The 23,071-nt window shown below is 39.2% G+C and overlaps 1 protein-coding gene across 7 annotated transcripts in view; it reads right to left on the bottom strand.

Moving 5' to 3' along the window:
• Positions 1 to 23,071, bottom strand: part of MAP2K5 (mitogen-activated protein kinase kinase 5) — a 185,876-nt gene that overhangs the window by 15,102 nt on the left and 147,703 nt on the right. For 3 of the 7 annotated variants that reach the window (XM_067555515.1, XM_067555513.1, XM_067555519.1), the window contains 3 exons: positions 20,962 to 21,023; positions 18,330 to 18,376; positions 17,307 to 17,329 (listed from right to left, as the gene is read on the bottom strand). The exons of 2 other annotated variants lie outside the window; for them this stretch is intronic. In XM_067555515.1, coding sequence (XP_067411616.1) covers positions 17,307 to 17,329; positions 18,330 to 18,376; positions 20,962 to 21,023 — 132 coding nt within the window. The remainder of the gene's footprint in view (positions 1 to 17,306; positions 17,330 to 18,329; positions 18,377 to 20,961; positions 21,024 to 23,071) is intronic. 2 more of the 7 variants (XM_067555520.1, XM_067555514.1) reach the window with 1 other exon arrangement.

Genomic DNA, 23,071 nt, shown 5'->3' on the forward strand with positions numbered 1-23,071 from the left:
CCTTTTTGTTCATTGTCCATATGCACTTAGCACAAAAGGATCCTGTTCGAGGGCCGGACACCGAGGCGCTGTGGTAATACAAACAGCTAGCACACAACACTGAGATGAACAGGTTGGTGAAACTTCTCTAACTCTGGAGAACGTAAGCCCTATAACAAAGAGTATTTACTGTATTACCTTGAAGAGTCAAATTATTACAGGGAAGTACTGCACGGATCAAGACATTTGAGTGTGCTGGTTTGGCTGCAGAAAAAGAGAGGGCGAAATCACCAACAAATGCGTTCTGTTTCCCTGCACATCCAGACACTATTTATTAACATCTTTAAAACAGTCTTCCACGCAGAGTGGTACCAGCCACAGGTAGATAGGAAGTAAGACATCAATATAATCCTAATAAATAAAAAAAGAGCATCTGTTATTGCGGGGGGTGTCTGCGATTTTATGTCAATGACTGGCTGATACAAAGCATAGCAGGAATGACTGGACAAATCAGAAATGGCAATCAAGGGAGATGTGCATGTATGTCAGGCATTTGTTGGTAAATAACCACTGCTGCTGTTATTGATGACACCCTCTGTACAAATCTCTTCCAGGACTGGGCTGGGCTCAATTTCTTATAAGCGCACACAGTCAAATTACATATTTTCATTTAAAAGTCTAAATTCAACGTAAGATCAAAGATCCCAACTGTTGCACTGGTACAATGACTAGGAAGAGGATAGCAGTGTTCTTAGACAGCATTTCAAATACAGTTTATTAGTGTGTGATATGAAAAGGGTATTTTTATTGCATGATATAATGCAATGGGACCTTGGGCACTCTGCAGAAAGACCTTGCACTCAGAAGTGTAATGAACCCCTAGTCCAAAAACCATTATACTGTACATTAACCTATCATTAATGGCACATTAGAGCTAGGGGCGCTGCACGCTTGCTGGTCAGGGCTCCATCAGGACAGGACAGAGAAAGCCACATAGCCTTCACAGGCTTAAAACAAATAGAGAAAATAAATATTACTGATAGCTACACAGGCTGCTTCAAAGGAAATTCACTCCCCACTTACCACCCAATTTTGACATCACGTTCTTTTTTTAAAAAGGGGAAGAAAAGAAAGCAAAGCAGCAGTTTATTGAGCAGTATTAGAAATGGCAGTTAAATGCTTTAAGACAATAAGTGCAAATCTCCATGGAGATTTCCATGTGCAGAACACACAAAAAGCCATATTATCTTTTAAAAAAAAATCCTGAAATCTCCTCCTCCTCTTCTCATTCCTTATTCACTTTATAAACTTTTATACCAGCCCACCCCACCCGGTGTGTCCAATCTAGGGATTCAGCCAGTACCAACTTTTTCTCTACGCACCAGTAAGTGCATCTTGATTTAAACATCATAAAACTACTATGATACCAATTATATTCTTCCAGTGATCTTTGCCACTTTGGATTTTTCAGTCCCTCCTTCAGCGTCTGGAGCCCATCCTACTACAATGGCAACCACCCTCCAGCAAATGCAAATGAGATCAGTCACCCCAGAAACCTTTGGCCTTCTGCCAAGAAAGCCCGGACCCTTTAACTGGCTAGAAGAGTGAGACAGACAATCCTCCATGCAACAGCCTGGAGTTTCAGGGCACATGCACAGAACTATAAGACCATGAGTTCTGTAAGTTCTATAAGACCCAGCCCTTCCTCTGACTGCTGTTAATATTTCTGTGCCCTTCACAACCCTCACTATTAATCAAAGCCTCAGACTGGGACTGGGGTGGTAAGGATCATTCACACCTTTTGCAGAGAGAACAAGAGAGATTGCGCAAGGCCGCTTCGGGGACCGCTGGGAATAAAAACCAGATCTTTACTGTAAGGGATGCAAGTCTCAATTATTCAGTCACATGGCTTTTCAGGAATGTGCAAAATCACGTGTTTGTGTAATACACATTATCGCAGGCTGACTCAGTGTCACCTTCTAGTGGCAAGACCTCATATAGAAGTTTTGACTGTTACAGCCTCCAGTGGTAAAGGCTGCTACATCCCGAGACCCCAGATTCAGTTCCCATGGACAAACCCAAACAGGGGAATTGTTCAGCGTGACTATGCTCTGAATCCACAAGACCATATTCTGCTCTCACAGTCAGGAATAGCAACCAGGAATCCTTATGCCTAACGTTCTAGTATTGTATCACAAACAGCTGTGTAATTCACGGTAAAGTGTGTGTTTTGCTTTCCTCTATAGGCTGGTCCACACAGATGTTAACAGCATGTTTCTCTCCACCAATTACTTCCATGGCTGAGTGGTATAAAGCTCTAAAGGTCACGGGTTCTAGCCCTGCTAATGACCCATATGGACCATGGAGTATATAAATTAGTGCAAAGACGCTGGAGTAATTGTTGGAATTATTTTATGTTGCAAAACCTTATGTTTAGAAATGAATTTAGATGTATTAATATTTGATGTGTATGCCCATCCATGTTACAATCACACATTCACTTGTAGTGTAGACATTCCCTGTGTATGGAGATGAATCCTGGCTTGTGTAAGCTCCACAAAGATCAGCACTTGATTTAACAGACATACCTCTCCGGAAAGGAAGTCTTATTTCTTTAAAGTGTAACATTAGCAGTGATGACATAAAATGTTAGGGCTTCACTAATGAGCTACGGAGCCCTTCATCTATAGTCACCAGTTTGAATCCAGCCATGCTGAGTACAGATTAAAAATTGTTCCCATGTAATTGATGTTTGGTGGCTCGACATAAAATCAGTTTGTTGGGCCCCAATTCTCAGGACCTACTTCAGAATCCCAGCACCACACCGTGCACTAGTCTTTAACTTATTTGGAGCAGGGACAGTCTCTTACTGTGTATTCATGCAGTATTTAGCACAATGGAGCTCCATTCTCAATTGGGTACTATAGCAAGAGCCAAAATTATGGTACGATAAATTTGCAAGAGTTGCCAACACTATAATTGTCACACACTGATTAAAGGGACTGGGAGTGTTAAAAAGTCAGGAGAAAAACACCCCCTCCCCGCCCCCCCCGCTTACCTACCACCAACCAAAAAAATAATCTTTTACAAAACAAAACTTACGACTTTTTGGTCCGTAGCACCTGCAGCCTCTGCTGGCTTGGAGTGCAAATAAGGACGTATTTTATTCAGAGAATGGTAGGTTATGGAGAGTTATAAAGCTGTGCAGATCAGTGACATTTCCTGGACACATGATAAAACAGGTACATGAGCAGATCTATAACCCAAATCAAATGCTGTTAGTCTACTTAAAGTTTCCATTCTGCTTCTGCATCAGCTTATTTTGAACAGTTCTGTGAGGACACACTTCCAGGTGTGTGTTAAAATGCTGAATTTGTTTGTTGCATGGCCTCCCTAACATACACTGTAATTAAAATGTTGATTACTAAACGGTTTAAATATATGACAGACAATGCAGTTAAAGCCTACAGTTAGGTCAATATGTGATTTAGATTTGCCATTTAAAAACCCTCATTTAAATTTTGCATACATTAATCACTACCATACTTCAATGTTCTGATATCCACCTGACTACACTATTCAAATAAAACTTGCTGCCCCAGGGAAATCCTACTTATTCTTAATTGTTTCGAGGCTTTGATGGGCTTTTAATCTAAGATTAATTTATGCAATTTTAAATAACTCTTCTTATGATTAATAAGCTTGAAAATTAAAAAGAGTCTAAAGCAATTATAATGAGCATTTGGTCATAACCTCATTAGGAGAAGGAGTGAAGGATACAGCTCTGAAATTCTTACAAGACCACAATTTAAGGTTACTTTCAGAGAAGTCAAACATAGTTCTTGAAATTGCAAAGGCAGATTAGCCTAGGTCAGTGTCAGAACTGTGGTCATCTAGATTAGCATACTAATGATTTTACCGCAGTGGTGACAGATAAGATGTTGAAAAGAAATACAAAAAATACTGACAAATGAACAATGCTGCAAAGTATGTAAACGCTTGGAGCTTTTCCATTATCCGTGGTTAGGTAGCACATGGGCTCTCAGAAGTGCCATGATCATTTTTTGGTATTTGTATCTTTACCAATGAATCAACTTCCTGCAAAGCCATGTCACTTTTAATACGGTATAATTAAGGTGTCACTAATTTTCCATTAGCCTACTGTTGTACATGCTCCAAACCAGAGAGAGTGCTACAGTTTACAGAATTTGTCTTTGGGCAATGAAACTGCATCAGCACCGTGAATGGTCCTAAAAGGGAAAACTTCTTACCCTGTAATTCTGTTTTTTTGGAAGATCATCATCATGCAGGATACTCCTCAGTCTCATGCCTCCAGTCCAAATCATATGGAAAACTCCCTTGGCCCCTATCATTTTTGATCCTTATCTACACTACAAAACCTCCCCTTGTGGTAGCGAGTCTCAGAGCCTGGGCAGGCTGCCTAGACTTACCCTGTTGGGCTAAAAATAGCAGTGTAGACATTTCCACTCGGGTTGGAGCCCAAGCTCTGAAACCCGGCGGTGAGGGGAGGGTCTTGGAACCCAGCTCCAGCCCAAGTGGGAATGTCGACATTGCTATTTTTAGCCCCATAGCACAAACCCCATGAGCCCGAATCAATTGGGTTTTTTTTTCCGGCAGTGTATATGTACCCAAGACAGCACTAGGCAGAGGCACCTGAGATTGAGGCAGGCCTAAAAGAGCATTGCTCTTCAGCTGAACTATATGTCTCAGAGGGGCAACAATACTGAATTAAAGGAGTTTCTTGCAAGACTCTTTCTGGAGACACAAAATACAGGAGCAATATCTGAGCATTGACGGTACCTTTACAAAATGAGCTTATTATCCATTCTGATGGGTGAAAATCTGGTTGCTTTCACAAAGGAGGTATGTATGACATATGCATGACAAATGCAGTGAAATATAACTGCAGCACAGAGTAACTATCCAATGCATCATGTGTTCCCCTAAGAAAATGTTTTATAGTAATGTAGATCTTCCGTTCTGATTTTTAATATACATTATTTACAGATGGTTGACACCTTATTTAAGAATAGATTTAGTCAGCCATTTTTGGTACTGCAACAGTATTATTTATTTGGCAATATGCAGATCAGCTTTCCTCAGCAACTTCACTTTGATAATTTGTTGAAATATCAACTGCCTTCAGCATCCCCTTTGGTGCTTAGCTAACAAGCCAGGTGTTAATTGCAGGTAATGACATTTTCCCAGGGTTTATTGCTTCTTAAAAGACCCATGCAATTCAACTACAAAGAGATTAATATGCCTACAGTTGATCTGCGCCTTTGCAAACAGTGCTGAGGCTAAGAAGAGTATTGTATAGGAAATAGAAGAATGGCATGTAACCACAGCTAAGGCCCTGATTCAGGAAGGTGCTTCAGCATGAGTCGTACTTTAAGCATCTGTATAATCCCAGTGGAACTACTTAGGTACTTAAAGATAAGCATCTGCTTTAGCACCATCTTGAACTGGGGCCTTCATTTTTCTCCTGATTTTTCAGTGAACTTTGGATCAGGTCCTAAAAGAAAAAAAAAGTCGAAGTCTACTGTTAATAGATATGTTTTCATGGGAAAAAAAACAAAACTCCCCCAATAATTAGAACAGTTTGATTAGATTTAAAAGATCCCCCTGCAGTCTTTGCCATCCAAACACCGTGGTAGCAAAAGCTACATGAGAATCTGAAAAGTGACTGGAAACAAAAGTGAAATGAATTAGTCTATTTTCATCTTCCACAATGCGTGTAATGCAAACAGTGAATAAGTCCGGCTTTCTGAAGTCTTTCCATCCTAATAATATGAAGTAAAAGTAATAATCAGAAGGAATATTTGTTTTTAAAACCAGATATACTGTTTCACCTGTCACTACCTCTGTAATGTATATAAATATTTGTCAGGGGTATAAAATAATACAAATAGTTATTAAATGACCTAAAGTGAAAACAATGACAAATCATTTCCATCTTGCCTAGGCTGTATGCAGAATGTGTAAGTAAAACAAACTGAGGTAAAACTGCACATAAATGTGTGTAGTCTCATTAGAAGACACAGAGAGCAATGCTGCCAAAAAATATCCTACTAGCTAGAAAAAATATACATTTTCTTTTCGTACCCATACAAGGCCATTGAAATGACCATTCAGATTCTCCTGTGAAAACAAATGATCAAGGCCACCAAAACGATTTCCATTCTCAGTCTTGCGTTTTCACAGCATGCCTTTCAAACGAGGCTGCTTACACAAGAAGAAACTCACTCTTTAAAGTTAGCGCCGGGCCAGATCGTCACTGGGTGTAAACAGACCTCAGTGGAGCTCTGCTGATTTACAGGCGCTGAGGATTTGTCCCAGCAGCTCCAATTAAATTCTAAACAGGCAGATGCACGTTTATGAGACAATGAACTTTTCCACAGAAGTAGCGTGTAGGGCTTTGCTATTAGCGCCTTAATAAATCTGCACATTCCTGTGCTGCTGCATCTGCCTTCATGGGAGTTAAAGCAGCGAGTTCCAGAGGAAAGGCCGCAGCTTAAAAAAATCATGTTTAATTTAAAAATTAGAAACTGGAGCAGGCTGTGAGCACAGAGGTTGATTGAAACAAAATTTAAATTCCTGTCAAGCCCATTTAAACACAGGGGCCCTTCATAGACAATTAGCTGCTCCCTGTGAATGCTGAATAAACTCAGGCCTGGTCACTGTTAGAAAAGAGTAGGCCTACTGTGAGGAGTAGGAAAAAAATTAACTAAAATCAGACTGTATGAAATATTTAGCCTCCCAGTTTATCACAGGGGTTTGAAAGTGTAAACAAGACAAAAATCGATTCCTCAGTGCCCTCAAATCAATCCCCCAAAATGGTTAGGGCATCTGTTTCTGCTAAATGTTGTTTATTCTGGCAGATTTGCCTTAATTGCAGTTGTTTATCTCCCATTGTCCCCGGGGCCCTAATCTCCCGATTACTAATACTTAACACTCATTTCACATCTAAAGCTACTTCTAATCCTCAACAGGTTTCTGGGGCTCTTAAAATTATTGAAACGGTGGAGACAGGAGATACAGCCTCTTTGTGAAAGGAACATTTTCTTATCTACTACCAGCTGGGTCCAATCGTCGCCAGGGACAACTACAACAAAGGTGCTAAAAGGCTCTTTCACAATCACTGCTGCTCCACAGGGAATTCAGTGGATAAAAAAGAGCTTTGATGGAAAAAACCTGAACAAGAGGCTACAACAGTCCAGCCAAATAAAGTTACTGTCATAATCAAATGCTGTCAATCACCATGAAAATCCAATTAAAAATGTTTCAGCACAACCCTCTTAAGCAGAAAACTATCCCCTATTTATACTATTTTTGTCAACTGCTACAAATTAAAGTAGTATTCATTGATTTTTTTTTTTCCAAATAACTTTAGGCCCTGATCCTGCAACTGGATTTGTGCACAAGAATCTGCTGGCATGGATCCCGTTGCAAGATTGGGGCCATAAAGTCACCAGAAAGTCTTCTGAGGCATAGCCGTGTCTTCTGTTTTGTGTATATTGCATTGATAGGCAATTGTTCCTATTATTTAATATTTACATTGCAGCAATATCTATATGCTGCAATCAGGATGGAGGCCTCACTTTGGCAAGTACCACACAGAGATACAAAGATCCGCTCTTTATCTCTAAGAGTTTAAAATCTGTGCAGTTACTGAGTCCATTTGAAATTCCATTTTTATTTGGATTAAATAAACTATCATCTTAACAAACCAGTGTGATATGCCAGCCTGCTGTAGGACTGGGATAACTGACATAATTTTGAACAGACAAGGTGGGTGAAATAATATCTTTTATGGGACCAACTTCTGTTGGTGAGACAAACTTTCAAGGTTACACAAAGAGGTGAAGAAGAGCTCTGTGTAAGCTTAAAAGTTGTCTCTCTCACCAACAGAAGTTAGTCCAACAAAGATATTACCTCCCCACTTTGTTGCTCTAATATAGTGGGACTAACAGGGTTACAACAATACTGCACATATGATTTTGAACAGACACACAGAAAAATCAAAACATGGGAAACAACAGACAGGACTATTATTTTGTACCGTGAATTGTAGTTTTTATAAACATAGGGAACAACAAAAAGTAGTTGATATTAAAAAAACCCACTAAAAATAAACAAATCTTGAATTAAGCAGAATAGATAAATTTGCAATTTCAGTACCAAAATGTGAGGGTTCAAATAATTTTGATGGGACTGGAAAAATTGCAGAAAAACTTAGTAAGAACAATTAGGCCTGGTCTACTTTTAAAATTGAGATCAACCTAGCTATGTCACTCAAGGGTCTGAAAAACTTCACATCCCTCAATGCCATAGTTAAGCTGACACACTGGATATAGATGTGGCTATGTTGATGGAAGAATTCTTCCGCTGACCGGGTTATCACCACTCAGGGAGGTGGATTATCTACAAAGATGGAAAAAACACTTCCATCAGTGTAAGAATCATCTATACTACAGCACTGCAGCTGTGCTACTGTAGCATTTGTAGAGTAGACATAGCCTTATTCTTAAGTACCTATAGAAGATACTTGCCCCTCAAATTAAACAAACTCTGAAGTCCAATAGATTCTTGGTTATGAGTTATCAGATTCTTTTTACCAGAAACATTCATTGTGTCATTCTTGCTGATTGCCAGTTCATTTCTCTTGTTTTCTTACATTTTTATACATCTTAAAGTCTCATTCAAACTACTTCTTTTCACATTCCATCAAAAAGTACTAAGATATTCTGAAGCTTTAGGGCATGCCAGAAAGAGAAAGTTAGATTCTCGCATTTTCTGCAAAAAAATGAGTGGTTATATAAACAATGGGACCGTGGAAGCTACCAAAGAAATCTAATGCAATCATGCTAATGCTGGCAAGTTAACATTCTTGCAAGCTTAGCTCTTCTATAATTGCAGGATTCAGTGACACTCATGAAATATATTTCTGGATTTCGATAGGTGATTTCTCAAGTGATTAGAAATAGCAAACTGTATTCCATGAACAGACAGATTTATTTATTTATTTATTTATTTGACGTAGACTAGGGAATTGGTTGGGCTATACAACTGCCTGAAATAATACACGTTTCTCCCATAACTAGGAGCTACGTTGATCAATGAAAATTACTAATGTACAGTGAATGGTAAAAAAGACGCTGAACACTGAGGATGAAATCCTGAAGTTTTTGCCACTGATGTCAGTAGAGCCAGAATTTCACTCAGAATCTCTTGTCCACAAAGCTGATAGCTTGAAAGTTTTATTATATTTGTGTCAGCTACAATGCCTGGGCCTGTCCCATTTCCTTAGGAAATCAGAAGACAGATCTATCACATATTAAATATGCTTGGTATCCGTCAGAGCTTCTCCTTGTCATGGGACGAACTAGGATCATTGTGACAAAAGGACAGACTAAATGCTTGCAAACAAAACCATTCTTCATGAGTTCCAGCATCAACAACAATTTTACACTGGGCAAATCATCACTGATAGGAGATTCCTATCCTGACTGATTTTCTAGCACAATAAATTGTCCGTAAGTGGTTAAGAAATGAAAACTCTTGGCTCATCGTGATCAGGGAACGACAGGTAAATTTTATCTATCTGTAATACTCTCTTCAAAAGATTTACTAGACATGTTTGTGGAAAACAAAGCTTGTTTGGCAAGGTTAGACAGCCCTCTGTTCTTTCACAAGTGTTAATGTGTCATCAAAAAAACAAATTACAACTGTCTCGAGCATTCAGCAAATGCTTCCATTGTTATGTGTCTATGCAATTAAAGAGCTTAAGTAAAATTATTTTCTGGTGGATTCCTATTTAGAAATAAACACATTTGGTTCCTGTTTTGGCTTTTACTCTGACAAGTTTTAACACAAAAGCCATATACGATTATGCTATTTCCCCCTCAATTTTTAAGGTGGTGTTACAGTGAAGATTTTATGTTACATGTCAAATTCAGTGAGCTGAAACTAAGTTCAGAATAATTTGTTAACTATTATTACTATTTTTATGGTCCATGGTTTATATACTATTTTTCAACCTATTGTATTTGGGGGAAAACAAGCAAAGCAGCATCTGTTTCAGAGAGTTTACATTTCATTGACCTTAAGAAAACTTAATTGAATATAAAAGCAAATGATCAATCTGAAAAATACTAACTGCAGCTAAGGAGACCAGACATCCAGTTCTGGTTGTTACCCTGAAATTGTGAGAGGGGGACTGTTTGTGAACCTTAAGCCTGTGCTAGGCTTCAACACTTTCAGGAAAAACATGATTTTCAGTAGTTAATATTTTTATTTACACAAGATTTCTAATTTACCACAAATCCCTACTAATCAATAAAGTACTAGCACAAAAAATAATCAGAAATGATCCCACCATCTATATTGCTTGGACTGGTTTAAAAAAAAAAGGAGAAAAAGCTACAAGTGAGAATTTTAACAAAAAGACCTAAACAAAAATTAATATATTTATGTAAAATTAATTCAATGGAAACATTTACATTTATTTTGCTGCAACAGTGGATAGGTTCCTGGCCAAAACGCACCGTCATCATCTACCCAGAGCCGTCTTTGAGAAATCTAAACTCCATCACAGGGGTGCACTTTTATGCACCCCCAAGTAAAATGCACAGAAATAACTGCTACACACATGGCTTTTGGTATTGCAAATCCCATTCCATTAAGTAAAATCACTTACATTCAAAAATAGTCATATGAGGCATAGCATAATTCCATAGTGCATTAGTGGTAAACCCGACAAGGAAATTCTACAGTTCTGCTGGCACGCTGTGAAAAGTGCATGGAATCTAGAAAAGACAAGGCTACCCTTACAACCAAAGAAGAGAGGGATTTTAAACAATCACTAAAGCAGAATAGTGATATCATAAAGACAATTTCTGCGCTAGCTTGTTTTCTGAAACTCTCCTTGGTACTGAACAGCTAGAAGAGATAATAACTATTAGTAAATCAAACTCGTGCAATATCCAGCTGTGTCTCACACATTTACATACAGATAGAATGGGTATATGTTTTTAATATGTATGCGATACGTACTTTTACCACAGCTGAAGTGCATGCTACAGAGGAGGAGGAGAATAGGGATGGAATCAGCATGAGATAATAAAGTGGCCTAGATAAAGTATTAGCCAGCGATTGATCTCAAACAGGGGATGCTGCTTCTCTCTGACCTGATTACTTACTATGCATAGATTCCATTAAATAGAGCTTAGAAAGGGAAAGCTTCTGAAAAGTACCGTAAATACATAGACAGCATCCTGAGCTAAATCAGTGAGGGATACATACTCACATATACAGTACATGGATGCAGTTTAAACTATACCTGCATAACCACATCTGACTATCTTATTGGATAAACACACATCCAAACATTTCCATTCCAGGCAGAGTCCGCCTTGAAACCCTAGACAGATTTGTATTTGAAGAGAAGGAAAACGAAAGGAAAAAGAAAGCACCTCTACCATTTTATTAAAACTAACCTCTCTTTTTCTCCCTTGCACAGAAAAACTGTTTTTTAGGGGTACTCCAATATCTTGTGCAGATTTCTGCTATGTCAAAGCAGCAAATGTGTGTTATTTACTCTGACCCCATGTCTTTATCTGTATATGCACTCTCATACACTCAAAGAAAGAACATGTCAGAGAGAAAAGAACAGCCACTGTAAGAATGGCTGAGGGTATCCACTGATGAATTATAAAGATCACCGTGCTCCTAGGAAGGAAGACTTTTCTCACAGATCACTGAAAAGATTTTTTTTCTCCTCCAGGAGAAATTTGTTAATTTGAAATATTTTAAAATAATTAAATCACTGCTTATGTTGTTCCTATATAAACTGAGAAACTGATGCCATATATTCAAGGCAAAACAAATTTTTTTTTTGGTTGGTTGGTGGGTGTGTTAAAGAAAAGGCACACTGACTGAGCTTAACTATAGGGCATTCATTTACACTAGTTGTTTGTTAGGGAAATTCAGTGTTCGCTTATACAAGAACGTATATGGTACTGGAAAGTCTGACTTTGTGAAGGAATTTCATGTAGCCTCTGCTATGGCCAAGAAATTTGAAAAATAAAGTGCTCCAGCAATCTGACAAGATAGGTCAAATTCATTGTTGGTGCAACTCCACTGACTTCAGTGGAGTTACACCAGGGTGGATCTGATATGCCAGCTATTGTTAGTTGGCTTCTGAAATGCATTTAACGATTTAGGAATCCTCAGAAGAGGATTTCCTCATTTTACATTCAGCCTTTAATTATATTGAAATGGCTGCAAAATGCTGACATCCAGTACAGCTAATGTGTATATAGTACAAAAGAGCAACTTATATTTTATCTGATTTTAAGGATGATTACATGTTACACCTTTCATCCTGATGAGAACATTTCATCTAAAAACATTTTATAGGTTGAAATCCTGGCTTCATTAACATCAACAGGGCCAAAATTTCACTCATGCTCTCTGTATCACTTAACCTAGCACTGTGATGTAACACAAAAACTGTACACTACCACTACACTTTAGGTGAGAAAGTGAAAATTACCAAGAGACAGTACAATGGGAATTTCAGGTAGGCAGAATGGGAATTTGGAGAAGATGTCAGGAATCAACACCCATTCAACTCTAGTGGAATGCGTCATAGGATATTTAATGAGCAAATGTTGTCAGAACTTTAGGGTTTACATTTCATATAAAAATGGTTCCCTTTAAAATCATAAATGAATGAACAGTAGCTTTAAGATTATTAAGTACAATTATGACAGAACAATTTTGCTCTAGTGCTAAACTGATCTCCAAGGACGGCGTCCACCGAACTGCCAGAATTAAGCCACCCATCTGAAATTCTAGACTATTAAGATGCCTTGGCCCACAATTGAAGATGAAGCAGCTGTTTGGGAAAGTTTTTGATTTGGGAGGTCTTGGTGCCAGAGGAGAGATAACATAACCAAATTCCCAAAGCTTAAGTGCATCTGCTCCGTAAATTACAGAACAAGAAAGCAGGTAAGGGAATGGAGTCTTCAGTATGTTGGTACATTTTTAAGAGATGGCCAATTTACAGGCAGAAGAAAATGCCATTTTCCAATGGAGAAAATCAAACAATCCGTAGTCCTAGACTACTTGGGTAAAACAAGTGGAAGAGAGAAAAATGGCAGTAGAAAGAGAGAGAAAACAGAACATTAAGTAAGAGTGTCAAGAAAAGATTCCAAATTTGAAAGTTGTATTGGTAAAAGATGATATACATGGTATCTGATGTTAAGCAGAGGAATGAACTGATGTCGGTATGATGATGGCCTTGTAGATCACGTTGTATAAAGCTCTGTTTCTCTTTGCCCAGGAAGTCACCAGGCAACTGATGGAATATGCTAAAATTTCTAAGCGAACTTGCTCATTGGATTTTGAACTGGTTACTTGAATGGCCATTTTGACCCAATGTGATATGGAAACATTTGATGCCAGGGACACACTGCAGCGTCCATGTGGAACTCCCATTCAAAAAAACACCCCGTGTTGAAGAAGGATCCACCAGAAATTTGCTTGATCAGAAACTCATCCTGACAGTCCAATTCCCAGGAAGGTTCAGAGGACAGAAATTGAAAAGAATCTGGAAAAAGGATTTCTCCTGAAAATCTTGTTGGGGCAGTAGGAATATCTGTAGATGCCTCTTGTGAAAAGCAGCCCAATGACCAGGATCCACGCTGGGTTCAAGGTGAAGCTATTCTCCAGTGAAGATTTCAGAATTCTTGCAGTGTCACTGAAAGACCTTGTTTTCTGGCAGAAGGGTCAGCCTTTTACTGCCCAGGTAACAAGCTCTCAGGCCCTGCTTAAGAGTGAAAGAGCCCTTCCTGATGCTGAGAAATGGAAGAACTCAGGCAATGTCAGAATCTCTTCAGCTGGTTCAAATGTTCCATGGATGGCCCCCTCCCTCTAAATACATAGATACTATCAGGATGACTTATATTTTGCACAACACTCTGCGAGCTGTGACTATGAAATGAAGAAAGGTGATGAAAAGAAGAGGGAGAACGGGCCATACACTGACGTCTAAAAGAGCAGAAGAAATCCCTGGAAGATAATCCCTAGAGAAGAAGGGGTAGTCCGTTCGGACACAGCATATTCCATTCTATTATTGTTATTATTTATAGAATCAATAGCACGTAGGAGACCCGGTTTTGGATCAAGACCCCACTGTGCTAGGCGCTGTACAAATGCAGAACAAAAAGACAGTCCCAGCTCCAAAGAGTTTACAATCTAAGTATAAGACAAGAGCCACCAGATAGATACAGAAAGACAGGTGAGTATAAGGAAGCAATGCGTATGCCTACACTGTAATTAAACACTGCGGCTGGCAGCTGACTTAGGCTTGCAGGGCTCGGGCTACAGGGCTGTTTAATTGTGGTGTAGATGTTTGGGCTCAGGCAGGAGTCCGGGCTCTGGGATCCCAAAAGATGGGAAGGCTCCAGGGTCCAGCCCAAATTAAACAGCCCCGTAGCTGGAGTCGGCTGACCTGGGCCAGCTGCTGGTGTTTCACTGCAGTTTAGGTATACCCAGAGAGAGAGACATTATTGGTCAGCATGATCTCTTTGTGAGGGTGGTTCTTTTCGCAGTTCTCTTCCATCAGCACCAAGGAGTTAAAAGCATGCTGGAGTTGGGGGGCAAGAAGCCCTAATGTACAGGTGTTTAGATTTGACAGTGGTCATCCATTTCTGTACCTAGCTAGACAGACGCTAAATAGAATGCTCTCAATTCCTGTGACTGATCAGGCACATGATGGGGCAGCCATACTGCACCCCCAATTGGCAGGCTCTCCAGTTCTCATGGCAACATGGGGGCCCACATGCAATAATACTAGTCAGCCTGATTTTGAGGATGACGTTGACAATCACAGTTTGTACTAATGGGACATGCAAAATAAGGCAGAAGAGAAGGAAGAGACACTTATTAAAAAAATAATTTGGTCCCAGTGCTCCTAATAGGAGAAAAACTGAGGAAAAAGGCAGAGAGATCATGCAAAATTTCTCCCAGTTGTTCTCCCAGTAATGGGATTACATGGCTTGCATGGCTTTTTTTTTTTGGGATGTCCATGCATTACCTGAGAACTTTTGAGAGCCACTGGTATATGTTCAATGGTGCCTAGAGGGAACCCCACTAGTCTAGTGCACCACTCTGGACTGGCAGAGGCTCTCCCTGGGAGAATTTCTTTGTGCACGGATAGCAATCTGACTCAAGAGCAACAGTTCCAAGCCATGTGTATAAAACCTGATGATCGCAACATTCAGAATTACTTAGCACCATGAGCTTGATCGTCAGAAGGAGCTTCTGGTTTGCACCCATAAATCATGACAGGTACAACTTCGGTTTTGTTGATGCAATCAGGTGATAGCTAAACACCTACATGTTACACAAGGTTCCCACAACTGGTTGCAAGATTACAAATGGGGGTGGCGAGATTGTAGGCCAAGCTGAAGGCCAGATCAGAGCCATTCACTTCCCTACTATCCGTGTGTCCATAAAACATTAGTATTTGCCTCCAAAAGAACGTCTGTTTCATTTTACTTAGAATTAACTTACAGGTTTCACAGGATCAGTGGATCTACCATTTGAACCCAACACTCTCTGGGTACACATACACCACAGAGGAAAGTGTGATTGTAGCATGGGTAGTTATCCTATGCCAGCTTTAATTTAGCTGGTGCGGGTAACAGTGATGGGGGGATGTGGAAGTGTGGGCTAGCCACCCCAGTACAATTCTAATGTGGATCCTGGGTACATATTTTGGTTCTGGCCTGTGCTAGGGTCCGTGCTGCCAGTGTTACCCGTGTAGCTAGATAATAGGTAGGTAGCCTATCCACGCAGCAATCACATCTTCATAGACGTACTCTTTGTCTACACCAATAGGCTGCAGGATGTTACTCTGCCTCAGAGAGAGGTGATTTTTTGGGTGAAATCTTAAAGAAAAAAAATCTTGAAAACTGAAGCTTTTCTTACAAAGCCCATCTTCTCTCCAACCCAAGAAACTTCACAGTGTACAAGCAGTTTGTATACTTCAGGGCCAGTTAAAACAGTTGCTATGCTGAAAAGAATTTGAAGATTTGGGGTCAAATCCTGCTCACTTTACTCAAGCAAATAGTCCTAGTGACTTCACTTCCTTAAACTTAATGGGATTACTCTCTTACCTTAATCTCTAAAGTTTGTAATGTTATTTCCCTCATTTCATTCTCTCTCCTCTGTACCCCTGCATCCATCTTATTTCTCTTTTCCCATCAATAGCTCTCCAAAACTTTGCACTGCCTAAACCGTCTTTCAGCCGAAAGGCTGGACGTGACTTGCTCTGGAGAGCTGTCACTGAGCTGGTGTCAGAGCTTGCTCCGGTGGCTCTTAGCCCTGTCAGGCTAGGAACGGGGAATCAAGCTGAGTCACAAATACCATTTGCCATGTGGCTGGGGGTTGGTCTTTCAGTAACCATCACCAGGCCAGCTCCGTGTGTAGCATATTTAGTGGCTATACATCCATTTCCAATTAAACAGAAAGCAGTACGAGGGGGAAATGTTGAGTACTAAAAGATTTTTTTTTAAAGTAGGAAGTTATTTTTTCCCCAATAGCTATTCTTTTAAAATTATTTAAAAAATACCACCTTAAAAGAGGAACAAACTTCTCCAGGGCATGTAGTTGTAAAGATATATATATGCACTTCCCTAGTATGGTAGGCACTCACCCTTTGGCCTCATTTTTATGACTCTACACCCTGGAGTGGTGTTATTGCTTACAAATACATACATATATACTTATGGGTGTACGTGAGATCTGCAGATGTTTTATTTATAAGTGGCAGGCCTTATTGCATCATTGAAACATGCATTTACAAACAGATACAGGTTTTATGAAACCCTATTCCGTTGTTTTAATAGCTAAGCTATCCAGCCATAGCATAATAATGCACAAGGTAAATGTGTCTCCATCTCTAGAACCTGTTCCAAGTTCTCTCAGATGTGACTAACTGCAAGAATTTTCCAACCATCAAAAGTTAATAAAAAAAGACAAAATAAGGCAGTCTAAATCCTTGGGGCTTTTGGCAAACTTTAAGATCTCAGTTTAGCAAGGTATTTAAGCATGTGCCTAATTTAAGCATGTGAGTAGATCCATTGAAGTTAATATGGTTAAAAATTAGGTACACAATTAAATACTTTGTTGAGCAGGGCCTACATTGAGACAAGTCTGAATTCTGCGATATCTGCCTCAAAGGGTCATTTTAGAGGTATGCCTTTAACTGGAGAACAGCTGCAATGGACACTTACTTTTTTTGCCTCCCAGTTCCCAGCATGTAAAAAAGAAATGAGGTAAGTTACGCATACATTTCGTTATCTTGTTACTGTCACTTAAAGTACACAATGCAAAGAATGAAAAAACATCATCATTTATATAAATCTACAAAGTGGATCTGGCAGTGATAAGCAACATAACACCACTTTAAAGACAGGGAATGGTGTGTGAAACATTAGTAGGAGTGGACTATAATTATTGTTTACTAACGCTAGATACTACCATTATTCTAACAGCTTGTGCATTGTCAAATCAACATTCTGCACTAAACAAATGACCACTTGGGAATTGTTTGGGAACAGCTCTCCTCCTATTACTGCTTGACTAAAAATGGTCATTTACAAGCAAAGGAAGCTGACTCTGAGCCGAAAACAAGACACTGGAAGCCTTTCCAAAGCAAGTCCAAAGATACGGATGAACTTGATCCTCTATAGCCAATCTAATTTCATTCTACATGAATATAAGCGAAAACAGTGACAACAGGAATTTCCTGTAGGATTTCATTAACAATGTAATACATTGAGCATATCTTCTGTTTTCAATCTTCAGGTTTTGAAAGGTTACGAGTGGTAAATGATGACAAAGAATGACTGACATTCAGTTGTAATCCCTGAACAGGCAAACTGAAAGACCTCGGCATTAAGCTTCAAAATGGTTTTGACTGAAATTGATACCTGCAGTGAAAGTCCCACCCAAGAAAAGATCAGGTGAAATCCTGGCTCTATAGAAGTCAATGGGAGTTTTGCCACTGGCTTCAAGGTAGCCAGGATTCAACCCACCCAATGCAGTAAAGTTGGGGTGAAACCCTGGCCCCTCTCAAGGCAATGGCAAAACTCCCACTGCCTTCACTGGAACCAGGATTTCATTCTTGGTTTCTGTGTGTTTTGCAAACATATGTCTGCTGCACAATATAGAAACAACGTTCATATTTCACTTTGTGCATACTGGTGAGAAAAACCAACGGATACCCGTCCGTGTACATTACAGAGTTCCACTTACCATTAAATCTTCAGGTGCTGGCCTTTCCTTTGGTTGTTTTCTCATGCTGTGTATCATAAAAGTGAAATTGTTACATATAAACAACTCTTCATTTATTTCACATGCTTAACTACTGAAGATGTCTTCCTTTAACACAGGCAGATCAGGCCTAGAATTGCAATGTACTTCTTAACTTTACCAAGTACAAACTGAGACATGGATCCTAACAGTGGCCAAAATGTGAATCAACTTCTTTTTTTGGCTTTTAATGACATACGTTGCTGAATCCTTAATCAAACTGTTATGTTTTCAAATGCGGACAAGAAGGTTCTGTAGAATGTGGACGGATTTTCTATTGCACTTGTTATGTGTGTCTGAGCATTTCAAGATGACTGTACTGCAATGGGTCACTTTTATCACTTCTAAAAGGTGGTCATATCTATCGCAAATTTCCAAAGAATGTTCTCTTACCATGTCTAGACCCAATCATTTTATGAATTAATTTTGGGGTCCTTGTTACTGGGGATTCCTTTAAAAATAGCGATCAGTACAAACAAATTAACTGAAGAAGCAGGTGGGAAATTTAACTTTTAACACTAAAAAGCTATAGGGTAGCATACAGTGCCCTGGCATTTCTCCCTTAATTTTTTCACACTTATTTCCATTGCACTGCAGGCTGATAGTGCATTATGGAGCATTAAACTGTTTATAAGATCATGTTTCTCATCCAAATAGTCCTAGTTTTCTATGCAACAGGTGCAATTAGCTTTTGTAGACTGAGTTTAATTGCATGAAGGAGCACTATAACATGGCACCGAAGTAACCATCAGGAGCTGCCTATTGACTAATTGGATTACGTCCAAACAGCTGGAGTTTATGGCGTAACTGGCATAAAGTCAAAGTCTGAGGTGCTGTTCACTCAACATGCCTAATGCTTCTAGGAGTCAATTGCTAAAATGGTGTACAAAGCAATTGTTTTTGGACAAGGGTGCCTCACGTTATAATAAACTCCAAACTGTACAAGTTAATATTAAACTCTATCTAAAAACAAATGTAAATGATCTTGTCGGAGCCATAGTATCATTAATGATTCAAAGGACAATTTGCCTTCCTTATAAATAACCACATGCATACCTCAAGTAATGCACATGTTAGCAAGTAATACAAACTGTCTGAATGGTGGGTGGGTAACAGTCCTAATCTGACATTCCAAAGTAGCTGTATCTCCTGGGAAAGCAAGGCCATTATCCAGCATCACTCATGTTTCTTGACATCGGTGGAAATTTGAACACCGGTTATCCCGCCTTCTTTCTCAATACATTTTTAATGCAACATCTGATTCATTTTTTTGGAAGAGATAAAAAGGTACAGTCCCTTGCACATCAGTTACTTGTGCTGTAAAATCACTACACATTGTGGCCTGCTGATATTTTATCCGTCAAAAATGAGGCCTGTATTATATATACACCACAAACTTCGTATTTATTATTTTAATTAACTGACAAATCATACTGTATATTCTTCATTTTCAATACCATTTGCTACACGCTATGAGAATCTTGAGAGAGTGTTTCTTGGAATTGTTTCATACATAATGTATTAAATTATCTGAATATTCATTTTATTTGCATAGTTTGTGGCTCATTGGCCCTAATATGTGCTAGAGAACTTGAAATGTTTTAAAGCACAATCTACCACATGGCAGAAAGCTATGGCTCTGATCCTGCGCGGGGCTCAGTGCTTTAACCTCAGTGAGAAAGCTTCCTTAAATCACTCCTTTCCTAAACACTGCTGCAGGGCCAGATTCTCGGCTGGCATAAACTGGCATAACTCCATTGATTGCACTGATGCCACTGGCTCTGCCAATGTACGCCAGCTGGCCCAGAAAATGCATTTTAAATAAACGGGAACATGTCTTAGTCAAAAACATCACATCGATACAAAGTTCAATCTCAATTATTCTGCCTTCATTTTATCACTTACATGGCTGCTTCCTTTGTAAATGAGACATTAAAAATAACCATAAGCATTTCCTCTCTCCTGTTAAGTATAATACATTGTACTTAGATCTTTAACCTTTTGTTGCTTAGGAATTTTATTCTTTCGACAATTTTTTCTCCCCTCTCTCTGAAATTTAAGTGGCTTCCATTGAACTATTCAGTTTGGAAGAAAGCACATACACGCGATGGTGTATTTCTGTATTTTAAATATGACTCCAAATAAAAATTACTTACTGGAAAACCAATGAATTAATCAAGGATATTGTTTACCTTTCTAAATGTTGAGGCAGCTTTATGAGTAATAATGCAAACGGCCCTGAATAACGAAGTTACAAATACGATTCTCTCTTTCTCCCCAGCCCTCCCAATCAAATGCTTAAAATAGTCTCAGTGCAAAAGAATGCACCCAGATTCACAGCGGTTTATTAAAACGGGAAAAACCCTCTTAAGCACTTTTACGACCCTTTGTGTAAATAACGCTTACATAATTTAAACAGTTTGCTCAGCTTTGCTGCCCCATCTGCCCAAGGCCCCTGAGCCCCTCTTGTCTCAGAAAGGATGCAGGGGAAGCTGTAAGATCTCACGGAGCTGCAGAGTTAATGGCATGTATCATTTACATTGAGGGCATGGCATGTTTGCAAACTGAGCTTACCATTGAGTGATGAAGTGTACAAATGGCTCAGAGAACTCCCCAACCGGAAGGACTGGCGATTCCTGGGATTGGTTTGATATCGTGGGGGGGCGCGGGGGAGGGAAGGAAGAAAAAAACAGTCAGAAGAAGTGAGGACAATTTTTAAAAAAGGAAGCAGTATACCATTAAAAAGGAGTAAGCAACAAAGCCTCCTTTCACACAGAGAAATAGAGGAAAAAGTACACATTCTTCCGAACATGTGTTATAAAACACTGCATTTAAAGTAATGAGTATTACACAATGGGGAGAAACACGTGGAAAGACACTGAGAGGAGGTGAAAAAAGGACAATGATAGCCACAGGGTAGAAAGGAAGGTAGGGAAAGTGTAAATGAGAAATTAATGATTATTTAAGTAACACACAAATGGTCTTGTAATTAACAAAGAGCTGTGAAATTATTCTTGTGTTGACCTTTGTTTCTTTCACTGAATTCACTTTTTATTTACACTCATGTTTATTTACACATTCATTTCAGAGCTGTCCTAACATACACAGCTCTTGCTAGATTTAAAAGACAAATCCTTAAAAGAAATAAAAGAAATTATAATGGAAGATTTGCCAGTCTGGCTAAATTAAGAACCAACTATTTATGAAAGCAAATAAATTAAGAGCACAAGAAAAAAAAATTACAGGGAGAACAAACAACATTACCATTTGCAAAGGAGGGCTTTACGAATTTAGGAGTTTTTCCAAGAATGACAGAGAGCTCCACTGTGTTTATAGTGTAACAGCTCAGGATGTAATGAAATTACACTGCAGAGTACTTTAACAGTGTCATCTCATTAGACCTACAGTTGGAACAAGAGAGCCACATAAAACAGGCAGCTGCAAATGACTACGTTCTCATCTATTCTCATTTGCTATTAAAAATACCTTTCGGCGGCTTTTTTCCTTCCTGACATCTCTACACAAAATACCCTGCAAAGTATGATACATGCACCTATTTAAATTAACAAAGGAATGACTTATTTTAATCTCACTGTGCTTTGGAGTGCTTTGGCCATTTGGATGAGCAATATATCATTACATACAACCTTCCAGCGCTGCAGGCAAGAAACTCAGAGCGTGCAGCATTTGGTGGGAGCCAAACAATTTCTCTAGCACACAACTGTGTCAAATGCATGCATGTATTCATTATTGAGAATGCAAGGAAATAGCTTTGATGTAGTGTAAAAAAGATGATAAAAGCACCTCTGCAATATGTGTGTCATTATCAATGGTGGCAGACAGATACAACTGCAGAGCCTCCTATGTGATTAGTAAATATACATATAATTGCTGCGGCCAATTATCAGAAAAATGAGATAGGTAATTACAAGACAGAAAATTAACTAGAACTCTTATTAAGGCTTTGTTTCCAATTCAAACAATTGGGAACTGCTGGAAAATACAATTAAATCAAAAGTAAATGAAGAGTAAAAGGAGAAGACAAAATTGCTTTACAATTTTCAAAGAGTTCTATTAAATGTACAGCGTGTTTGATATCATGTGCCTTAGTTCTCTTTGAATTTGTCCCTAGAAGAGGGAAGGATTACTATTTCTAAACTTAAAAATGACATCAGTATAGGAAGGTTTCCACTGGAGAGCAGAAGAAACACAAGGAAATAAACAGTGCATTTAAACTTTCGTTCAGAGAATCACACACAGAAGTTACTCATATTTAAAACGAAAAATTTAGGGTGACATTTCCGGTTCACTTGTGCTGAGCAGAGACAGGCTGGTTGACGCTTTCCATCGTTTTCTGCTGTCCAGTAGAAGCCTTCCTATACTCATGTGTGAGTCTAGAAATGGTAACTGCCCTCTCTCCCAAGTGGGATGGGTGGATTCAAACAGAGCAAATCCACCTAATGTACGAAACACTCGCTGTATACACTTCACATAACTCTTTGAAAATTGGAAGCTGGAGCTACCACATCAGAGCACTCTGGGGAGCTAGTTACGCTCAGAGATCACCCCTTTATCAGAAGAGACCACTGCCAATCCCACCCGGGTGCAAGGGAGGAGAAGTCTAAAATGCTCATCTTCTGAGAACTCCCTACGTGGGTAAATTTATGCGGGAGTGGAGGAGGTG

This window comes from Emydura macquarii, unplaced genomic scaffold (assembly GCF_026122565.2).
Source record: "Emydura macquarii macquarii isolate MOO-44397 ecotype Brisbane River unplaced genomic scaffold, CSIRO-AGI_Emac_v2 contig_1644, whole genome shotgun sequence".
Classification (NCBI taxonomy): Eukaryota; Metazoa; Chordata; order Testudines; family Chelidae; genus Emydura; species Emydura macquarii.